The sequence below is a fragment of the Podarcis gaigeae genome (genome assembly GCF_964106915.1).
Source record: "Podarcis gaigeae genome assembly, chromosome: 7".
NCBI classification, from domain to species: domain Eukaryota; kingdom Metazoa; phylum Chordata; class Lepidosauria; order Squamata; family Lacertidae; genus Podarcis; species Podarcis gaigeae.
The window spans coordinates 3,409,482-3,432,473 of NC_139683.1; the positions used below are offsets into that span (position 1 = coordinate 3,409,482).

At 45.8% G+C, this 22,992-nt stretch overlaps 1 protein-coding gene across 2 annotated transcripts in view; it reads left to right on the plus strand.

Moving 5' to 3' along the window:
• Positions 1-22,992, plus strand: part of ARHGAP39 (Rho GTPase activating protein 39) — a 216,167-nt gene that overhangs the window by 164,513 nt on the left and 28,662 nt on the right. The window contains exon 6 of one of the 2 annotated variants that reach the window (XM_083749067.1): positions 3,855-3,947. The exons of the other annotated variant lie outside the window; for it this stretch is intronic. Coding sequence (XP_083605193.1) covers positions 3,855-3,947 — 93 coding nt within the window. The remainder of the gene's footprint in view (positions 1-3,854; positions 3,948-22,992) is intronic. 2 annotated transcript variants of the gene reach the window in all.

Below are 22,992 nucleotides of genomic sequence, written 5' to 3' on the forward strand. Positions count from 1 at the left end.
CTGGCTTTTAAAATTTGACATGGAAACAGAAGAGCAGTAATTAGGCATGATAATTGAATACAACCTCCAGCTTCAGAGGCAATGCACCTCGGGCAGCCCGCTGATGGAGAGCAAGCAACGAGGGAAGGCCATTGTCTCCTTGCCCCGCTTAAGGGACACCCAGAGGCATCTGTCTGGCCCCTTTGGGAAATGAGGTGTCGGGCTTGCATTTCTGACATTGCTGAAGAGACAGCGATTCCCGCCAGCAAAATCCCGTTTCTCCTGGCTGGTCTTGACTGGTTGGGAGGAGCATAGATCCACAATGCAGCTGTTTACCCTCTGCTTAGAATGCCAATCCATGCCAACTGGCCAAGGCTGAGCCTCCTATAACCTGCGATGTTGTTGGAAAGAGGTTCTGCAAATCTGTCTGAGCGTGCTTGATTTCACCTGCAAAGAAGGTGGCAAACCCATTGCAGGAGGCAGGGCTTATTTGGGATATCAGTAACTATTGGGCACGTTGATTGGCCCAAGGAGCACTACTCCTTTCTTTCTTTCCTTCCGCCCACACACGACCTGGATTTCAAAGCCGGTTGCCGTGCTGATAATTACCATTGAGAATTTGCTACACATGCAAAGGCCCCCCCCTCTGGTTTGCAAATTAGCCTGGAGCAGAAAGAGCGCTGATTGGTTGAGCGGACGCGATGCCACCAGCACACAGTTGTGTCATCCTTGTGCAATAGGGGGGTAACAGTGGGACTCTCTGTCTTTTCCTCTCTCTCAAGTATGAATCTGGGGGCACAGAGTGAATAATGGGGAAAGGGCTCTTCGCTCGCTTTATCCAGGGGAGTGGAAAGGTTTCAAAAGGGGAACACCCATGATAATAATAATAATAATAATAATAATAATAATAATAATAATAATAAAAAATTATTTATACCCCGCCCATCTGGCTGGGTTTCCCCAGCCACTATGGGCAGCTTCCAACAGAACACTAAGATACAATAGTCTATTAAACATTAAAAGCTTCCCTAAACAGGGCTGCCTTTAGATGTCTTCTAAAAGTCTGGTAGTTGTTTATTTCCTTGACATCTGGTGGGAGGGCGTTCCGCAGGGAGAAGGCCCTCTGCCTGATTCCCTGTAACTTGGCTTCTCGCATCGAGGGAACCGTCAGAAGGCCCTTGGCACTGGACCTCAGTGTCTGGGCAGAATGATGGAGTTGGAGACGCTCCTTCAGTTCTACTGGACCGAGGCCGTTTAGGGCTTTCAAGGTCAGCACCAACACTTTGAATTGTGCTCAGAAACGTACTGGGAGCCAACAGGCACACACAAACACACCCAAGCACCGGGTCTGAGCCACACCATGAGCACATCAAACTCGTTTCTTGCACATTGTTGCGATCCGTTGCTGGATTTTTCTCTCTGGAAGCCTCACACTTCAGGAGTGCCGGTAGTGATCAGCACCACTCTTTCCTGTTCCAGCCACTGGGGAAGAGCTGGCCCCATCTGCACCTGACGTATGCCAGTCGAGTCCTCGATTCATTTGTATCTGTGCTCCACCCTGTGCCATTTTATGTTAGCAACAGCCATGCTTTCCCTGCCGCTGGAGTGGTGTCACTTGGAAGAGCTCCTGCACAGTGCCAGCCCAAGGATTCATTCATTCCGTCCCCTTCCATTCCAGAGTAGGATGGATCTGGCCCTCTAGAGAATAGGGGTTCAGGGCTTAGTTGAGATTCTTGCATCTGATGGGGGTTGGACTGGATGACCCCTGAGGTTCCCTTCCACCTCTATGATTCTTGGATTCCCCTTTTATCTCTACCATCACAGAGTATTATTTATCTTCAGCGCAATCCTAGATGTCGCCAGGGCAGTTATAAAGAGTTAGGGAGTTCTATTAAAATCCCAGTGGTTGTTGGGTGTGTGGGCATGTTTAACTTGCCTGGGCAACCTTCCCGAACCTTCTGCCTCCAGGTGTTTGGGGCTGCGATTCCATGGGGCTGGTGGGAGGTTGTAGCCCCAGACACCTGGAGAGTCCTAGGATAGGGGAGGCTGTACTGAAGGTATTTTTGGAAGGGTAGAAACTCTCCTCCAGTTGGTCAGCGTAGTAAAAAATAGAATAAAATGGCAAAGTGGCCGACTTTGGGGTTACGGCACTCATCTCATTTTACTGGCTGAGGGAGCCGGCGTACAGCTTCCGGGTCATGTGGCCAGCATGACTAAGCCACATCTGGCGAACCGAAGCAGCGCATGGAAACGCCGTTTACCTTCCCGCTGGAGTGGTACCTATTTATCTACTTGCACTTTGACGTGCTTTCGAACTGCTAGGTGGGCAGGAGCAGGGACCGAGCAAAGGAAGCTCACCCCATCACAGGGATTCGAACCACTGACCTTCTGATCGGCAAGTCCTAGGCTCTGTGGTTTAACCCACAGCACCACCCACGTAGAATAAAAAGATAGGGTAGAATAAAAAGAAAACAAGTTGACAGATATAATGATACCTCTGGTTGCAAACGGGATCCGTTCTGGAGGCCCGTTCACAACCTGAAAAGAACGCGGCCCGCTTCTGCGCATGGACGTGACGTCATTTTGCGCATCTGCACATGCGTGAGTGGCAAAACCCGGAAATAACCCGTTCCGTTACTTCTGGGTCGCCATGGGACGCAACCTGAAGCAAACGTAAATGAGGTATGACTGTAATATTAAAATGGCAGTCGCAGGTAGCCAGAGATGATCGACCTACAGACAGGTTGAAATCCTGCTGGGGTAAAAAATGTAAATTAATAAAGGTGACATTTCATCAGGAAGGGGGTGAGACAGATCATCTGGGGCGGGTTGGGCCACTGGCTTGATCCAGAAGGCACTTCTTACATTCCTGCGTGTATCTCACTTCCACCTGAGGTGCTTGGAAAAGCATCCTTCCCCCGGCCCCGATCCTTGGCTCAGCATTTCGCCTGAACCAAGGGGGGTGGTTTGTTTTGCTCCAAGCAAACCTGCAGCCAAGATTTGTCCTCAGCTTACAGATCGTGGCTTCTCTGAGCAAGACGCACCAAGCTCCTTGTTTTGGTTGCATCGCGTTCTGGCCCCAAACCGTTACTCACCTTCCTGGTTCTCCATTGCTCTCGCTTGCAGTCATTATGGAGTCAGATATCAGATTACTGTGTTAATTGTGACACTATCCTCGTTTCACTATGTGACCCTCGATTGGATGGGAATAATCCAGGAAAGGGGAAGCACCAGAAGCGAGTGGACTAAATAGGTTTGAGAGATTGCAAATTGGGTTATTAGGTTGCTTTTATTTTGATTATATATTTTCAGGTTATTTATTTATTTATTTTGTTCTGCGAAGTGCCCTGAGATCTCTGGGTATAGGGCGGTATATAAACTAATAATAATAATAATAATAATAATAATAATTGCAATATTTAAACATAGGTGTTTAGGGTTGTGAGGCTCCCACCCCACCAAAATCACTAGTTTCTACCCCACCAAACTGAAACTCTTAAGACCTTCAGCAGGTCCTTAATGCAGACCCACTGCGCCTGTGGAGACGATTGGCTGCAATCGCAGCGGGTTAGACTACATGGCCTTTGGGCTCCCCTCCATCCCAGCAATTCTTCAACGCCACTGGTGCATTCTAGCTCCTCTCCAGTGACACCCAGGTAAGGTGCAGGGAGAAAAGACCTGCCTGAGCCAGCCGGCATTGAAAGCAGAGCTGTCTTGCTCATTTTTTATTTCATTTTTATTCCCTTTATTTTCTTCTTCCTGTGTTTGAAATCCGTACCCCCCCCAACCCACCCCCCATTCCCTCTCTTACTCTCTCTCTCTTGCTCTTCTTTGTGTTCCATTCCGTGGTCCTCATCGTTCTGTTTGTTCCCCAGTGACTCTGCACATTAAAGAACTCCTGGAACGGAACAATAAGAAGTCGTCCAAATTGAGAAAGAAACCCAAGCCCTATATGGAGGAACGCCATGGTAGGGTGCGTGTGCTCCTGGAGCACCTCCCTCTCTCCTTTAGACATAGACGCCAACTCCACCGCCTTCTCTCTTCTGCAGCTTCCTTGCCTCCACTCGGCTCCCCCCTTATAACATCGCCTTCACGCTTCTCCCCTCTCTGACACCCTTTCTAACCGCTGACGTTTCTGGGTGCCTCTCTTTCTCTCTCTCTTAGCAGCCTCGCGGGAAGAGCTTGGGGTCGACCGCTGCTCGTCGCGCTTCTTTTCCCAGCAGGTGCCGACTTGGGTTCGACCTCCTGAGTCGGGCGGGCGCCGCTCGAGGCTCGGCGCTTGGGGGGGGCGCAGCGGCTCCGCATCACGCCGGCGCGGAGGGGACCCTGAAAAGGGGTCGCCCGCTTGCTCTGTAGCTCATCTCCGCCGGTCACCCAGGCAGGGCTTGTTTGCATGTCACACGGCGGCGTTGCGCTCGGATACCGCGCCGTATCTGACCACAAAACCCAGGTGGCTGTTGCGCACAAGTTCTGCGGGTTCTGTGGACTTGAATGGTTGCAGCTGTGAGAAATATTATCCCCAGTGATGATGATAATAATGATAATTATATTAGCCTGTGATTCTTGCATTGCAGGGCGTTAGACTTGATGACCCATTTTTTTGCTGACGGGGTGGGTTCCCTCCAACTCTACAGTTTTACAAATGGTACCTCGTGTTACAGACGGGATCCGTTCCGGAGGCCCGTCCGTAACGTGAAAAGCCCGCAACTCGAAGCGCCGCGTCTGCGAAGTCAGGTGGCGCGATTTGTCGCTTCTGCGCATGCCATAGCTGTCAACGTTTCCCTTTTTTTTAAAGGGAAATTCCCTTATTCTGAATAGGATTCCTCACAAGAAAAGGGAAAAGTTGACAGCTGTGGCGCATGCGTGAGCAGCAAAACCCGGAAGTAACCCATTCCGGTACTTCCGGGTTGGTGCGGGACGCAAGACGAGAACACGCAACCTGAAGCGGACATAACATGAGGTATGACTGTATGATTCTGTGACCTCTGGCGCCCAAAGCGCTTTGTGTGTTTGGCCCAGCAATCCTTACAACGTCCCTGTCAGGTACTGCAGTGGCAACATCCATCCATTGTGGATGGGAGCAGAGACAGTGCATGTTAAAGTTGGCTGATGGATCCATGGCAGAGGTGAGATTTTTAGGAGAGAACATCTACCTTACCGCTTGGTGATGTACAGAATTTCCCTAGGTTCATTCTGGCTTACCCAAAGACCCGGGAAATTCAAAAGCAGCCGATGATGTCGGAATCCACCCCTCTGCTACTCTCATAGAATCATAGAGTTGGAAGAGACCACAAGGGCCATCGAGTCCAACCTCCTGCCAAGCAGGAAACACCATCAGAGCACTCCTGACATATGGCTGTCAAGCCTCTGCTTAAAGACCTCCAAAGAAGGAGACTCCACCACACTCCTTGGCAGCAAATTCCACTGTCGAACAGCTCTTACTGTCAGGAAGTTCTTCCTAATGTTTAGGTGTTTACTCTTGTTCACTCTCGTCCTAATGTTTAGGTGTTTACTCTTCCTAATGTTTACTCTTGGATGGCTCAGTTGGTGAGAACATGGTGCTGATAACGCCAAGGTTGCCGGTTCAGTCCCCGAATGGGGCAGCTGCATAGTTCTGCATCGCAGGGGGGTTGAGATAGATGATCCTCAGGGTCCCTCCCAACTCTACTGTCCTATGATTCAGCCGCTGAATGTGGAAGGTGATGTTCTCTGCTTCTCACGGCTAGCAGTCCTGCTCATTTATCAGTTGGTTGCTGTGTGTTTCTCTTGAACTTTCTCGGGTGGGATCCGTCTGAGCATCCTGTGGAGGTGAGTTCCACAGGTAGATAACATGGTAAAGGGCTGTAGCTGAGCAGCGGCGGGAGGGTGGGGGCATAGCTAAGCGTTGGAGCATCTGCTTTGCATGTGGAGGGTCCCCAGTTGAAATCCCTGGCCTCTCCAGGTAGGAATGGGAAAGACCCCTTCCCCCGCCTGAAACCCTGGAGACAGCTGCTGCCAGTCAGAATCGGCAGTGCTGAGTTAGATAGGCAGATCCCTGTGTTACCATAATGTGGCGCGTCTTCCCTCACTGCAGTCATGCGGCGGCCCTACTCAGTTTTAGAAACTGTACCTTTGAGTCCTCAATCCTTTATTACTGCACTTTGCTTCTCCTAGGTCAAGCTTGGATGATAATACTTCAGAATTTTGGGGAGTTTCTTTGAATTTGGTCGTTTAAGGTTTATGATTTCTCTATTTCCTTCTGAGGAAACCGAATAGTTCAGTGAAACGAGGTTTGTAGCCGGCATCCCGTTAAGGCTTTGTTCAATCCTAGTTTTTTCTAATTTTCCCCTTAAACCTTTTGATTAATATTTCTAGCCGATTACTTCTTGTTTCAGGGATTTTCACGGTATTTAATTTGTTTTGTGTAATGTCTCGGTTCCGTGACGGTATTTTTTCTACTGCACACCGTGGTAAGAGCTGTTTGGCGGTGGAACGGGCTCCCTGGGAGGTTTTTAGGCAGAGGTTGGCTGGCCACTTGCCAGAGATACTTTATCTGTGATTCCTGCACTTTAGGGGGTTGGACTAGATGACCCCACGGGGTCCCTTCCAACTCTGCGGCTGCCGTAGGGAAGACCAGGATTCATCAGCCTTAGCCGGTGAATTCCAGCCACATCGCCTCGCCTCTAATCTCGCTTCCCTCCCCCTGCACCTGTTTGAACAAGCCTTCCTAATTTATTTAAAGCGCGCGCATTAACCGAAGGAGATTGTGCTGTAATTAACTGGAGCTGGTTAACGGGGAGGCCTGGATCTTCCTTGCAGGTGTGCATAACCTCATTTATAGAGCCGAGTCTGTGTTTAAAAATATCCGTGTGCTGAATGTCGTGGACCGCAGGCTACCTTGGGGATTCTTCTGTTTTTATTTTCTAAAAATGACATCTCTTCGCAGCCCTAGTAAGGAACATTTCCGAGGGTGTTTTCTCGGCGTTGCTTTTTGCCTCTTAATCCCTAGCGTTCAGAAGCAAGGCTGGATGGCGGTGCAAAGAGGAGTGGCATCCGTTTCACATTTTGCCAAAGCGAATGGTCTGCGAAGAGTTATAGCTGAAGGGGGCTTGTCCCAAGAGCCCTTTATAGGGCCGGGGTACCAATCCTAAAATCATTCCATAGGAACACGGGGAGCTGCCTTGTCCTGGGTGCTTTAGTTGAGATTCCTGCATTCCCGGGGGTTGGTCTCGATGATCCATGGGGGTCCCATCTAGGTCAGCGTTGCCCACCCGCTGTGGGAACCACTGAACTAGATGGATCTTCGGCCTGATCCAGCAGAACTTTTCTGACGTCTAGCCCTAGAGGGTGCACAGGGGTCTTGGAGTCCTCTGAAAGCGTTCCAGGGATCAGAGATTCTTAGAAGACTGGAGTAAATATATGAACTATTTGAAAAGTAATTCTGATGAACAGATGGCGCTGGTAGGACTGCAAGAAGTTTTGTAAGGTGGATTATTTGAAATACTGCGAAAGACTATGAAAAGAACTATTAGTTAAGAATAATTAAATGTAATATAGAAATTAAGAAATGCAGAATAAGTGATAAAGAACGGAAAATCATCAGAGGTGTTGACGGAAGTCAAAAATATTGTATAAGGTGAGAAGATACGTTGCATGACTGTTGGAACTGGTATGTTAAAAAACGAATAAAAATGTGTGTGTGTGTGTGTATGTATATGTATATGTATGTATGTATATATGTGTGTGAAAGCGTTCCAAAGCAATGCTGACAGCAGGATTCTCATTCCTCTGTTTTTCTGTTTTTCCCTCTCTTCCGCTCCGATGTCATAACCGTTAGGCAGAAACTTGACCCGCCGTCGTTCCTGGCTATTTTTGGACCTGTCCCCCTCAACAGTATCCAGCAGATATTGTGGACCACATTGTCCTGGAGTTGCAGGGGGAGAAGTGTTGCTCTTGCTTCCAGCTCAGCCCATTAAAAGTCGGATGGTTTTATTGCTAGCAGGTTCGCAGCCCGTCCTGGGCATTGCAACAGATTCTCAGGGAATCAGTTGCACCATTTGCAGGAACATAAAAGCCTGCTCCTCAGAGACCGTGAAAGGAGAAACTCTCCGCTCTCTGGCTCGATCAAAGAGAGCTGAAAAGGAGTTTTTGTTTGGGTTTCCAGACCTGGTATTGCCTGTGGGTGGAAGTTTGGAACAGGAGACGTTCCCACTCTTTCATTTTTTTGAAAAACGAAAAAGGCCAGCCTGTTGGAGATCAGTAACCTTACCCTTCATTTTTCATGTGGGAAGGCATTCCGGAGAAATAGTTTCATGTGCAAAGACCCAAAAGCTGCAGCATAAGCGGAGGCAGAAGTCTGTCCTGAGCACAGGAACTTCTGCTCCAAGTCGGCTTCCTTGTCCTGCTCCCATAAGCCCCACCCCGTGCCCCCCAACAAGCACATCCCTGCTCCCCATAAGTCATAACATTCTGGGCAGTGGTCATGGTTTAAGCCTGTGGTTCCCAAATCTTTTTCGGGCCACTGTCTCCTTGGTTCCATAAACACATTCCCAGTGCCCCCTACTCTCTAAAGAGGGGAGTGGGAGGTGCTGTGGTCTAAACCACCGAGCCTCTTGGGCTTGGCGATCAGAAGGTTGGCGGTTCGAATCCCCGCGACTGGCTGGGCTTCCATTGCTCTGTCCCAGCTCCTGCCAACCTAACAGTTCGAAAACATGCCAGTGCAAGTAGATAAATAGATACCGCTCTGGGAACCACTGGGTTAAGCCCTAACCTGGAGTGGGAGAACCTCAGGCTGGCCCTCCAAACCTCTCTACTCGGCCCTTGGGACTCTCCTCAGGCCATGCCTTCTCAAGCTGTTGTTTAGTCGTGTCCAGCTCTTCATGACCCCCTGGACCAGAGCACGCCAGGCACTCCTGTCTTCCACTGCCTCCCGCAGTTTGGTCAAACTCATGTTCGCAGCTTCGAGAACACTGTCCAACCATCTCGTCCTCTGTCATCCCCTTCTCCTTGTGCCCTCCATCTTTCCCAACATCAGGGTCTTTTCCAGGGAGTCTTCTCTTCTCATGAGGTGGCCAAAGTCTTGGAGCCTCAGCTTCACGAACTGTACTTCCAGTGAGCACTCAGGGCTGATTTCCTTCAGAATGGAGAGGTTTGATCTTCTTGCAGTCCATGGGACTCGAGTCTCCTCCAGCACCTTCTCAAGCTACATGTCCTCAAGCCACAGCCTTCCCTTGCCAAACTCTGCACCCTCTTCAGATGCTTTTACCTGGCTGCGATGGTGCCTCTTATTCACCTGGATGGAGAGGGAAGTGTTTGTCTTTGCAAAGCTCCAGTGTAGCTCACTGTGAAAACTGCAGAATAAGAATCGCCTTTGCCCAACCCGTGTTTCACCACTTGCCCTGCTCACCTCCATTGGCATTCGGCCCTGTGAGACCTTGACTATGCTACCACTCAGTCGATTTGTATCTGGATGTCTGACCGAACCCAAAGGGTGCTCATCAATGGTTCCTCTTCATCCTGGAGAAGAGTGACTAGTGGGGTGCCACAGGGTTCTGTCTTGGGCCCCATCTTATTCAACATCTTTATCAACGACTTGGATGATGGACTCAAGGGCATCCTGATCAAATTTGCAGATGACACCAAACTGGGAGGGGTGGTTAACACCCCAGAGGACAGGATCACACTTCAAAACGACCTTGACAGATTAGAGAACTGGGCCAAAACAAACAAGATGAATTTTAATAGGGAGAAATGTAAAGTATTGCACTTGGGCAAAAAAATTGAGAGGCACAAATACAAGATGGGTGACACCTGGCTTGAGAGCAGTACATGTGAAAAGGATCTAGGAGTCTTGGTTGACCACATACTTGACATGAGCCAACAGTGTGATGTGGCAGCTAAAAAAGCCAATGCAATTCTGGGCTGCATCAATAGGAGTATTGCATCTAGATCAAGGGAAGTAATAGTGCCACTGTATTCTGCTCTGGTCAGACCTCACCTGGAGTACTGTGTCCAGTTCTGGGCACTACAGTTCAAGAAGGACACTGACAAACTGGAACGTGTCCAGAGGAGGGCAACCAAAATGGTCAAAGGCCTGGAAACGATGCCTTATGAAGAACGGCTAAGGGAGCTGGGCATGTTTAGCCTGGAGAAGAGGAGGTTAAGGGGTGATATGATAGCCATGTTCAAATATATAAAAGGATGTCACATAGAGGAGGGAGAAAGGTTGTTTTCTGCTGCTCCAGAGAAGCGGACACGGAGCAGTGGATCCAAACTACAAGAAAGAAGATTCCACCTAAACATTAGGAAGAACTTCCTGACAGTAAGAGCTGTTTGACAGTGGAATTTGCTGCCAAGGAGTGTGGTGGAGTCTCCTTCTTTGGAGGTCTTTAAGCAGAGGCTTGACAACCATATGTCAGGAGTGCTCTGATGGTGTTTCCTGCTTGGCAAGGGGTTGGACTCGATGGCCCTTCAGGTCTCTTCCAACTCTATGATTCTATGACCTGCCCACTGTTGGTTTGCAAGCCCCCCTCCACAGAGGCTGGCCCCTCTCACTGTCCTCGGAGCTTGCTTACCGGTAACCTCCTCTGGCTGATATCTCGGACAGACCAGGGAGATGTTGATAGACGACATTTTCCCAAGCATGGGCAAAATGCACAACCCCTCCCTCCTGCTTCCGCAGGGGAAAGAAAATAAGTCAGAAATGTTTATTTCTGACATTACAGCAGTACAGAAAAACACCTCCTTTCAGTTCAGTTCTTCTAGCACGTCTGACAAACTTCCTGAGCATGCGCAAATGGAAGATTTCAAGTTACACTCTTCACAAAGACTTATCCAGCCTGTGAACGTCCGGGGAAATTCTTCTTTCCCACAGGTAGGCGCATCATGTGATGTCAACAATCTGGCTGTCTGCAGCGGTGATGTTTCCATATACTGACACCCACAAGGGAATGCAACCCTCAGCGTGGTGAAGGTTCCCCACCTTTTGCATAGGCCATTGTTTACTGTGCACAAGCAAGATTTTCCCTTTTACTGTGCACAAGCAGATTTTCAGGGCAGGTGGAAGGAAGTCCCTCTTTTTTATATATATATTTATTAATTTTATAATAACAAAAGCCCCCGAAACACATCACAATCAAAATTTTAAATCATACATCTTCACTGACTTCGCTCCACTCCCCCTCCTGGTTCCATTATTTTATACTTATTCATGCACACCCATAAAATCTGAACTATCCCATTTTAAAACCTTATTCATGTTGTTACAAGCGACCTTTAAAAGTTCAGCTAATGTAAAAACCTATACACAAAGCTTGCAAAATATGACTTAAACGTTCCCCCCCTTTTTTAAAAAAAAGAGAACATTGTCCTTTTTCTTTCTAGGGTTTCAAATTATCTAGTATGTCCTGCATAGTTCATTAGTTGGTTTTGCCTATCTCCTTTATTTTCTTTGGCGGCGGCTTCTACCTTCTATAGGGATGGTCTAGTCTTGGCCTGGCGTCCACTCTCAGATGCAGGAACAAAGTCTTTTGCATGGTAAACCCGTTAAGTCCCTGTACCTTTCAAACCCATAGCTTCTGTTCTTTTTTAACAAAAGTCATTTTCAGCATTCTCTTCAAATCTTTATATATCATTTCCCAGGCGGAAGAAAGTCCCTCTTTGTGCGATGCAGAGTTACTGTGGCACTTCCTTCCCCGGCAAGTAGCAGTGGCCATCAAGCTCGGTGGCTTTATTTATTTTTCTTTTTCCCATTTTTTTTATTGATAACAGCAAGAAAAAAAGAAAGAAAAAACACAAATACCAAATTACACACAGGAATAATCATAGACACATAATTTTCATAACAAATAATAAAACTTAAATTGGTCTTAACACTAAAGACCCAATCTCCCATCTCGTCCATATTTTGATTTCATATTACTTATTGCCAATACACACTTTTATCATAATTAAACTTTTTCTTAATATATCTAATTTCTTATATCCACCTTGCAACTATTACTGAAGTTCCTCGAATGCTGCAACAGAATTTAAACTACTATATTTATGTTTCAAATATTCTTTGAAAACCTCCCATTTTGAGACAAATTCCTGTTTTGATTTATTCTTTATTTTTTCTGATAGTCCGTCTAATTCGGCATATTCTGTCAGCTGTTGGATCCAATCTTGTATAGAGGGGATTTCATTACTCTTCCATTTTGCCGCGATGAGAACTCTTGCTGCCGCTGTAGCATATAAAGAGATACCCATCCTCTTTTGTGGAATAACCAGATCTGTTATTCCCAGGAGGTAGGCCTCTGGTTTTTTATCAAAACTGGGTGGCTTTAAAATAGGCTTTAAAATAGGGAAAATTCGTGGAGGAAGAGATGGCCGGTAGCCCTGATACCTGGGTTCTGCCTCTTCGGTTTGAGGCAGCAGTGTTTCTGAATACCAGGAGGGGAGACTGCTCCTGCGTTCGAATCCTGCTCTTGCGTTTCCCTTTGGTTGGCCGCTGTGAGAACAGGGTGCTGGACTCAATGGGTCCATGGCCTAATCCAGCCGTCTCTCCTTATGTCCTTACTGCTTTTGCATCTTGACATCTCCTCCCGGTGAGCAGCTTCTTCTTTCCAAAGCCATCAGAAATATCACTGTTGTGCTGCTCCTGCTCTTTTAGTCGCCATGCAGTGCTCCGAAGGCCCTTTGATGGAGATCCTAGCTAGATTGAGCACTGGGGACCCTTGTCCTCTTCCTTTCTGGCAGATCTGGATCTTGCCTCTTCCCCAGCCCCTGGACACATCGATGTGTCAGCGTCGCCCAGAGATCCCAAGAAGCAGAGGAAGACAAGCGGAACAAACAAGCCTTTGCCAAGACAGCCAGCACTGGGGGAGCTGACCCCTTCCGACCCTGCTCACAAGGAGACCTCCCTGGCGAGCTCCAGATTTCTTTTTTCTGTGGGGAAGATGTCTGGAGAAAGAACTGTCCCGGATTCTCAAACGCCCAAGGAATTTAATGTGGTTCAGAGCAGGCGAGGTCTCTTTCTGCATTGCTTTTCCAGAGCAACGGTAGATCTGAGGCTAGGGATGGACAGAATCTGTATTCTCTCCTGCATGCAATGGACGTCCGGATGAGAGCACAGGGTTCGGGATATGGGGTGAGATGGCCTTTATTGTATCCTGGTCTGAAGGTGCACAGGGCCTAATGCACCTTATTTAAGGGACCGCCTCTCCTGGTCTGCCCTGCAGAGGACCTTAAGGTCCATGAACAACCATAGCTTAGAGGTCCCAGGCCCTAAGGAAGTCAGACTATCCTCCACCAGGGCCAGGGCCATGCCTGTTAGCTGCTGCTGCCTCCACACAGCATTTCTGCTGCCTGAGATGCTCCTCTGTGAGCAAGGCTGTGTCTTTAATTGGATTACCAGTCCCAGGGGGACTGTGCGGCCAGCATATTAATAGCCACCCTTTCAGGAAGATCAGAGCTCTTGGTCACATGCTTACAGCCCTCCAGGGTGACTTGAAGGTCACTCTGTGGATGGATTTTCTCTCGTGCGGGATTTGGCTGTCCAAAATCAGTACGGGAATCTATTTTTTTTTTATAAGATATTTATTAGGGTTTTTTATAAAAGAAATACAAAAATAATAAACAACATTACTTTGTTTTGACAAAATTTCATAACTTCTTTGGACTTCCTCACGTCTCCCGCTCCCACTTACATCGTTAATAAGTTTTTTTCAAGCAAATTCTCATCTTATTTGCAAATTTATAACCACTCAATTTGATATAGTATAACAATTCTCCAACAAATTTTGTTTCTCTTAATCTTATTTATCGTCAATTTTCAATCCAATTTAGTGGTGGCCAATTATTTATAACCAAGCATCCTCATTAACATTCCACTAAATCACAATATTTTTGTAGATAAATCTTAAATTTCTTCCAATCTTCTTCAATCCTTTCTTCTCCCAAGTCTCGAATTCTGCCAGTCATCTCCGCCAGTTGCATATAGGCCATCAGCTGCATCTGCCATTCTTCCAGTGTGGGTAGATCTTGAGTTTTCCAGTTCTTAGCGATAAGTATCCTTGCTGCCGTTGTTGCATACATAAAGAATGTTCTATCCTTCTTTAACACCTTCTGGCCGACAATACCCAGAAGGAAGGCCTCTGGTTTCTTAGTAAAGGTATACTTAAATACCCTTTTCAGCTCATTATATATCATTTCCCAGAAGACCTTCACTTTAGGGCAGGTCCACCAGAGGTGAAAGAATGTTCCTTCATTTTCTTTACATTTCCAACATTTATTATCAGACAAATGGTATATTTTGGCAAGTTTAACTGGGGTCATGTACCATCTGTATATCATTTTCATTACATTTTCCTTCAAAGCATTACATGCAGTAAAGTTCAGCCCAGTGGTCCACAACCTTTCCCAGTCCTCAAACATAATGTTATGCCCAATGTCCTGTGCCCATTTTATCATAGCCGATTTAACCATTTCGTCTTGTGTATTCCATTTCAGCAGCAAGTTATACATTCTTGAAAGTACCTTAGCCTTAGGTTCTAACAGCTCTGTTTCCAACTTCGATTTCTCCACCTGGAACCCTAACTTTTTGTCATTTTTAAACACTTCTTTAATCTGAGCGTAATGTAACCAGTCTCGCACTTTATCCTTCATTTTCTCCAAACTCTGCAATTTCCAATTATTTCCATCTTTTTCTAATATTTCCCAATATTTTGGCCAATCGGCTTCCATATTGGGTCTTTTTCGGGCCTTAGCTTCCAGAGGTGAAAGCCACCTTGGAGTTTTATTTTCCAATAAGTCTTTGTATTTTGTCCAGACATTAAATACTGCTTTCCTGACAATATGGATCAGTATGGGAATCTAGCCACGGTGCTTTCCGCATGCTGGGTTCGTGATCTTCCAGGAAACGACATTCCCAAGGCAGCTTCTGGGCCTCATTGCCTTATTGGTTTGCAAAAATTTGGATAACCCGTTCCGATGATTGCATAGCCGGGTACCAGAGAATACAGAGCCCCTCTTGCATTATTTAAGGTTTCTCCACCATGAACCTCTTGGGACACGGGTGGTGCTGTGGGTTAAACCACAGAGCCTAGGACTTGCCGATCAGAAGGTCGGCGGTTCGAATCCCTGCGACAGGGTGAGCTTCCGTTGCTCGGTCCCTGCTCCTGCCCACCTAGCAGTTCGAAAGCACGTCAAAGTGCAAGTAGATAAGTAGGTACCGCTCTGGCGGGAAGGTAAACAGCGTTTCCGTGTGCTGCTCTGGTTCGCCAGAAGTGGCTTAGTCATGCTGACCACATGACCTGGAAGCTGTACGCCGGCTCCCTCGGCCAATAAAGTGAGATGAGCGCCACAACCCCAGAGTCGGCCACAACTGGACCTAATGGTCAGGGGTCACTTTACCTTTACCTTACCACCATGAACTTAAACCAATGTGTTTAATATTCCCAAAGGTTCTTGGGAATGATAAGGAGCTGGCGCTTTGCACTGAAGGCAGAAAACTGCCTTTTTTGTGGAGGGGTATAAACTTACTGCTTTATTGAATTTTCATAGCAGGTAGTACAGAAAAAACCCAAAGAAATACGTAGCAAAAATAAGTATGCAGGTTCCCTCCCTGGTTGCTCGCTTGTATTTTGGTTTAATTAGTATTAAGAAAGGAAATCTGTCTCATACTACTGGGGCAGTCAACTCTCTCACACAATGACAATCACACAGCACTTGCCATTCACAGCAACTGTTATTCGGACGCATACTGCCTCCAGCAGTTCCCTCCTGTAGGTGCCTTGATAGAGTTCCGCTTTTGCACGATCAGTAATTGGGCAGTTGTTAGCAAATTACTTCATCATAATTGGGGTCAAATACCATAGTGTTAACACTTCAAATAAAATCCCTTTGCATTTACACAAAAAAATGACCTGGTTGCGGGATCTTTTCCAATCCTTTCCTGACATTTGCATTGCTACTACCCCTCCCCTCCCCCCGATTTGGTCATATACGTTGTCTTATTATCACATGGTTTCTCCAGTATTACCCGATATATATCTGCAGAACTACTCCTCTGTTTGCTGGGGGAGCCTCTCAAAACAAGCAACCAAGTGATGTTAGTGGCCTAGGATGTTGTTATCGCAACCCACCGCTTTTCTTCATTAGGCATTGTGTTTGTTGTTGTTTAGTCGTTTAGTCATGTCCGACTCTTCGTGACCCCCTGGACCAGAGCACGCCAGGCACTTCTGTCTTCCACTGCCTCCCGCAGTTTGGTCAAACTCATGCTGGCTGCTTCGAGAACACTGTCCCACCATCACGTCCTCTGTCGTCCCCTTCTCCTTGTGCCCTCCATCTTCCCAGCATCAGGGTCTTTTCCAGGGAGTCTTCTCTTCTCAGGAGGTGGCCAAAGTCTTGGAGCCTCAGCTTCAGGATCTGTCCTTCCAGTGAGCACTCAGGGCTATTTTCCTTCAGAATGGATAGGTTTGATCTTCTTGCAGTCCATGGGACTCTCAAGAGTCTCCTCCAGCAACATAATTCAAAAGCATCCATTCTTCGGTGATCAGCCTTCTTTATGGTCCAGCTCTCACTTCCATACATCACTACTGGGAAAACCATAGCTTTTACTATACGGACCTTTGTTGGCAAGGTGATGTCTCTACTTTTTAAGATGCTGTCTAGGTTTGTCATTGCTTTTCTCCCAAGGAGCAGGCGTCTTTTAATTTTGTGGCTGCTGTCACCATCTGCAGTGATCATTGTGTTTAGTAATAGTAATAGTAATTTATTAATTGAACCCCGCCCATCTGGATGGGTTTCCCCAGCCACTCTGGGCAGCTTCCAAGAAAGATTTAAAATACATTAAAATGTCACACATTAAAAACTTCCCCGAACAGAGTTGCCTTCAGATGTCTTCTAAATGTCAGGTAGTTGTTTTTCTCTTTGACATCTGGTGGGAGGGCATTCAACAGGGCGGGTGCCACTACCGAGAAGGCCCTCTGCCTGGTTCCCTGTAGCTTAGCTTCTCGCAGTGAGGGAACCGCCAGAAGGCCCTTGGAGCTGGACCTCAGTGTTTGCAAGTGTTCCAGCTGTGGTTGAGGGGCTTCAGGCGATGATGGCTGTAGCCGTGTGGCTTGGGGCTGATGGGAGTCTAGAACATTTGGAGAACATCTGGAAGGGTAGCCTGTCCAGTGGTAGCTAATTACAGGTTTATAAAGTGTTTAAAAAGATCTGTCTTAATCCAGGGCAGAGATTAGTTGAAAGGAAAGTAAGTGTGCACTGAAAGGTTGAGTGCAATAAGAGCTAGTGATTTTCCTGGTGAGGTTTGTGAATGAATGAATTAATTTATTACGGTCATAGACCAGAAAAAACAACGATAGTTTACAAGGGGAGTAATGGTGTCAATTAAAAATTGTAAAATTATACATAAAAGCAATACACATATGCACACACGCACACACGCACACACGCACTACAATATATGTATAGACTTAAAAAAATGAGGGGGCTTGTCCAGGGGTCAAGTCTTTTACTTTTTTACAGCTAAAGCCCTCCGCTTGATCGCAGCCGCAGAAAATTTGGCCACTTTCAGTGTTACTTCTGGGTTTTTATCTCCTAGTAGGATTTTCAGCCGCTGAGATTCAGATCGACCTGGAAATTTCTGAACGATAGGGGAAATAAACAGTGACCTGATATCCCCGTAGAGGTCGCAGTGTAGCAACACATGTGAAACCGTTTCCACCTCTTTCAGACCACATGGGCAGACTCGTTCAGCATAGGGTTTGCCCACGTATCTGCCCTTTAGTAAGGCAGATGGCAGTACATCAAATCTGGTAAGGGTAAACGCCCGCCTGTATTTTGCGATTTGTAAATCCAGCAAATATGGTGTTAGATTGAACCCTTTTCCATAATCTTGGATGGCTGGATATTTATCTATCTTGCTCATATGGTCCTGAAGCTCTACATCTCCTATTCGCTGGCTCACCATCCTTTTAGCCTTTTCAAAACCTGAGGCTATAAGTTCTTGTGGGGAAAGCCCCAGGCCCTTCAATTTTTCATAGAGCAACAATCTCCATTTAGACTGGAACGGGTCTAATAGAGTCAATGGAGCCACTCCCACTGGGAAAAATATGAGTTTTAGCCAGAAGTGAATCTTCAGGATCCATATCCTGGCATTGATAGGGAGTTGACCTACCTCCAGCCTAATGGCTGTGTTGGAAACACAGGTAGGTAACCCTAGTAGGGAGCGGTAAAATTTAGTTTGTACAGATTCCAGGGACTTGAGTTTTTGACAGTTAAATATCTGGGTGCCATACATCAGTTGTGGAAGTATTTTTGCGACAAAGACCTGGGAGGCAGCAGGAACATATTGACCTCCTTTTCTATAGAAGAATCTTATGATAGCTCTGGAAGATCTTTGCGCATTTGCCATGGAATTCTTAATCTGATGGCACCAGGATCCCTTCTCATCAAAGATTATTCCAAGATATCTAAAGGATGTTACTTGCTCAATAGGTTGGTTATTAATTTTCCATTTATGTCGGAGTTTTCTCTTGGAGAACACCATAATTTTTGATTTAGTGTAATTTATTATTAGGTGTTCAGCTTCGCAATACTCTGTAAGAGCTCGTAAAAGTTTTCTTAGACCCACACAAGAGAAGGAAATAAGTGCCGCATCATCTGCGTACAAAAGGACTGGGATTGGTATATTATTTAGGTTTGGGGGATGAGTACTTGCATCCTCCATCTTTCTGACTAAGGAGTTTATGTAGAAATTAAATAGAATAGGGGCAAGAACACAGCCTTGCTTGACACCATGGAAACTTTGGATTTCCTTTGATAGGTTCCCATAACGGTCACATCTAACACGGATCCGAGTGTTTTCATGTAGTCTACGGATAAGAAGCAAAAGACGTCTGTCGATGTTTGTGGCACTTAATTTTTCCCAAAGTCTGTGCCGGGGTATCAAATCGAAAGCTGATTTGAAATCTATAAAGGCTACATAGAGGGAGCCTCCTTTCTTTGAGGTGTATTTCTCCACTAGATGTTGCAATACCAGTCCTTGGTCTAAAGTTGATCTATGTGCCCTGAAACCAGCCTGGGCTTCCTTAAGGATGTGCTCCCATTCCAGCCAGTCCGCAAACTTTTCACGTAAGTGAGTTGCGTAAAGTTTGCTAATAATGCTTAAGAGACTGATTGGTCTGTAATTGGCTGGATCAAGTTTACAGCCTTTCTTGAATATGGGAACGATGATTGCCAATCCCCAGTCCTCTGGTATTATTGCTGTTTGATCTATGCTGGTGAATAGGGTGGCAAGGACTGGGGCCCACCAGTCAATATTGGCTTTGAGAAGCTCAGGGGAGATATTATCTGCTCCCGGGGCTTTTCTGTATTTGAGTGCCTGAATAAGCCTCCTGACCTCCGCAACCGACACCGGAGGCCACTCATCACCTGCCGCACACTGTGTTAGTGGCTGTGTCAAAGGCAGAGCTGAATATAATGATTGGAAAAATGCCTCCCAAGTCCCTGCAGGTATAGTATACTCCACTTCTGAGGAGGTAGATCGCACTCCATTCGCTACCATTCTCCAGAAGGTGGCCGAGTCTCTCTCTCTGGATGCATCTATTAGGCATTTCCATTCTCTTTTCTGTGCCAGGAGTTTTTTGTTTTTAATCAGGATTTTATAATTTCGTTTATCTTCAAACCAGACCTTGGGGAGTTGGGGTAAATTGGCAGATCTATAATTCTTGTATTTTTTCAGTAAGTTTAGCTTCATGTCCTGGCATTCTTGATCAAACCAGGGTTTGGAGTTTTTATATACTGAGGATTGCCTATTTGACCTGTTCCTTTTTTCCTTCAGAGAATCTTGAAGGAGTGAAATTAACTCCTGAAATAAATTTATTTTTAATTCATGGCTTGAGGAAGTTATAAGGTTATCTCTCTTAGTGAGGAATTCCTTTGAGCATAGCCTACTTGAAATTTCCTTATGCAGTTCATCTGTCCATCTAATACGAGAATATCTGAGCTCCAAAGCTGTAGGGCTCGAATATTCGATTTTCTCAGCGCAGGATAAATCCTTTCCCGCAACTACAAGTGCACTTAATGGCAGATGGTCACTGTCTAAGCGCTCCTCCACTTTGCATTCCAGAACTTTGTTTTGAAGATCATACGACACGATTATATAATCAATTGTGGAGGCGCCATTGTTAGATATAAATGTGAATTCTCCGACCTTCTCCCCCTCAGTACGGCCATTCAGTATAACCAAGTCCAACTTATTGACCAAGTGTAATAAGCATAGGCCAGCATAATTACAGCCTTTATCCTTTGAGATTCTAGCTGGTATTGAGTGGGCTTCCTCTATAATGGGGGCTGTTTCATGGAAATGGGCATACAAAGCCTCATCAGATTGTCCAGTTCTGGCATTTAGGTCGCCAGCCACCACTACAGAGGCATCAGGAAATTGATTTGATAGTTTGTCAAGATACTGTTCTAACTGAGCCCAGGTATTTCTTATCAGTCTTTTCTCTCTTTGTGGGGGTAGGTATACGTTAATCAGCAGCAAGCTGTGGGTTCTCCACTGTACCTGCACAGCTGTGGCCAGATGGTCTAATGGGTCTAGTTTTTTAAATATGGCCCTTAGCCTTGTTGAGATTAAAGTAACTAACCCACCTTTAACTCGCCCCCCTCTAGTACTTAAAAGACCTGGGAGGGAGAACGCAGAGAAGCCATTTAACTCCACTTCGCTTGTGCTCCAGGTCTCCTGGAGAAACACAATGTCATGTCTCTGAATATATTTAGTAAAGGATTGGTCAGAAGCCCTCTTTTGCCAACCTGCAATATTCCAAGTTAGCAAGGTAAGGTTGCACGTTGTCTTGCCAAAAGTTGATCTTAGTCAATTTGCCTTTAAAAGATTTTTAGGGCCTATCTTTTTGTCTATTGATTGAGTTTCGTTCATTTTGGCAATGTCCATAGATGTATTATCGCCCAAGTACTCAATGGAATCGATTGAAGGGTGCAACGTGCTAACATTAGTGATCAGTACTCCTTTTTTTGGCGAATCTACCTTGAGGTGTTCTATTTGTCTAGTACCAAGTTCGTCCTCATCCAGGTATCTCATGCTGGTCCAAGAGCGCGTTGTGGTTGTCATAGGGATGGTTTCCTTCTTAGATGGTAATTTGTTACTGTCCCTTACGCACTGTGTTAGATCTGTTGCTATCAGGTTTATCTCTGCAACTGCAGAGGTATTATAAAAGTAGTCTTTCATGGTTGCCATAGGGATGGTTTCCTTCTTAGATGGTAGTTTATTACTGTCCCTTGCGCACTGTGTTAGATCTGTTGTTAACAGGTTTATCTCTGCAGTTGCAGAGGTATTATAGGAGTAGTCCTTCATGGGGTCTATCTTGGCTTTTTCAGAGAGGTTCTCTTTCTTTAATTGGTCCGTTGCCGGATCTTTCTCTCTTGCTTTTTCCTGAACATTCATCTCTGTTAGCTTATTTCTAAGGGTCTCCAATCTTCCCAAGATCTCAGATTGGGCAAGGAAAGGCAACAATCCAAACTGATTTATTAATGCCTTTTCTTCTGGATAGAAGTTATCAGTCCCCTCATTAGGCAGTCTCATCTCCTGTCTTAGTTTCAAGGGCCCTTGCTCAATATGTTCCAGTTTGTCTTTTGAGTGTCCTCTCTCCTCCTTTGATTTACAAGTGAATCTTATCTCAGCTGTCGTGATATCATCAGGAAGCAAATTCAAACATGTGCTGTTTTCAAAATATCTTGTTACCGTTATCCTTTTCTTTAACAGCAAGTGTCTTGATCTATATATATATTTGGCCAAGTTTTGATCTTTGAAGGAGGCAATCACTCGCAGGGAGTATCCATTATAGAATATGAAATCTACTGAGGTAATGTCATTTAATCTTATTTTCCCTGGCAGCATATCATCTAAAGTATTCACAAAATGCACCGAGCGTTCTTTCTGTGTAAGGAAGCCCTTTGGCTTCGGGTAGTTTAGAAAAGCCAACTTCCTATCTGCCAGTATCAGTTTCCATCCTTTATCCTGGGACAGATCTTGCCCTGCTACTGGCTCATCTTGAGATCTGCCATAATCAATGGTATGGGGTGAGTCTTCTTTAATATTTGTGGATCCTTGAGGTTTCAGCATAGAGCACCCGAGTAGTGATTTCGTTTCCTCACTTGTTTTGTTAGGCAGCAATGGTGTTTCTTTCAAAGACTTCAGCTGGATCTTTTTTTCTGGATCCACACTGTTATTCTCTCTGCTGCCATGTGTAGCAGGTTTATTAGAGTTTGTTTTTGATTTTGTTGGAATCAGCTTATATAGTCTTCTCCAACATACTTTACATGCACGTCGGTTTATGACAGATTTCCTTGCAGTTTTTATGTTCTTACTTTTCTTTTTAGTTTCAGCTTTCTTCTTATGGGATCTCTTGCTGATACCTCGCTTCTTTTGATTTACTTGAGTAGAAGATTCAGTTTTGGGGGCAGAGACATACAACCCTATGTCCTTTCCTTGTAAATGATTTTCCGCTGATGATCCTTGTGTGCACTTGCTGGTTGCTGGTTGCTTTATATGTTCTGGCTCTTGAGGGATGGTTGGTGGATCAGCACCATGAAATTCTGAGCCTTTAGCTTGGAGGGAATAATTTTCCACTAGTGTCAGGAGCAACCCATTTGTTATTGTTAAATATTTTTTCATAGCTGCCAGATCCAGATTTATAGAGAGCAGCCAGTCCTGAGGATAGCAGTCATTGTTTTCCGTCTGGGAGCCCATAGATGAAGTCTGGGTTTTCTGGGAGTTTCGGGTTTCTTCCTGTAACTCTGAAGATAATATCTCAGCCAGGACTATTTCATGGGCCAGGCTCATTGTATTTCTATTTTGGTTGTTATTCTCCGAGTCCTGTATTCCTCTAGGGAAGGTTGAGTGATCTTGAGCAGCAGAGGAAAAGAGAAGGGCCTCATCCTGCTTCAACTCAATCATCTCAGCCATCTTTTGCTCATTTCCATTTCCATTCTCGTTGTCCCTTGTATGTGAAAAGTATTGCGTGATTT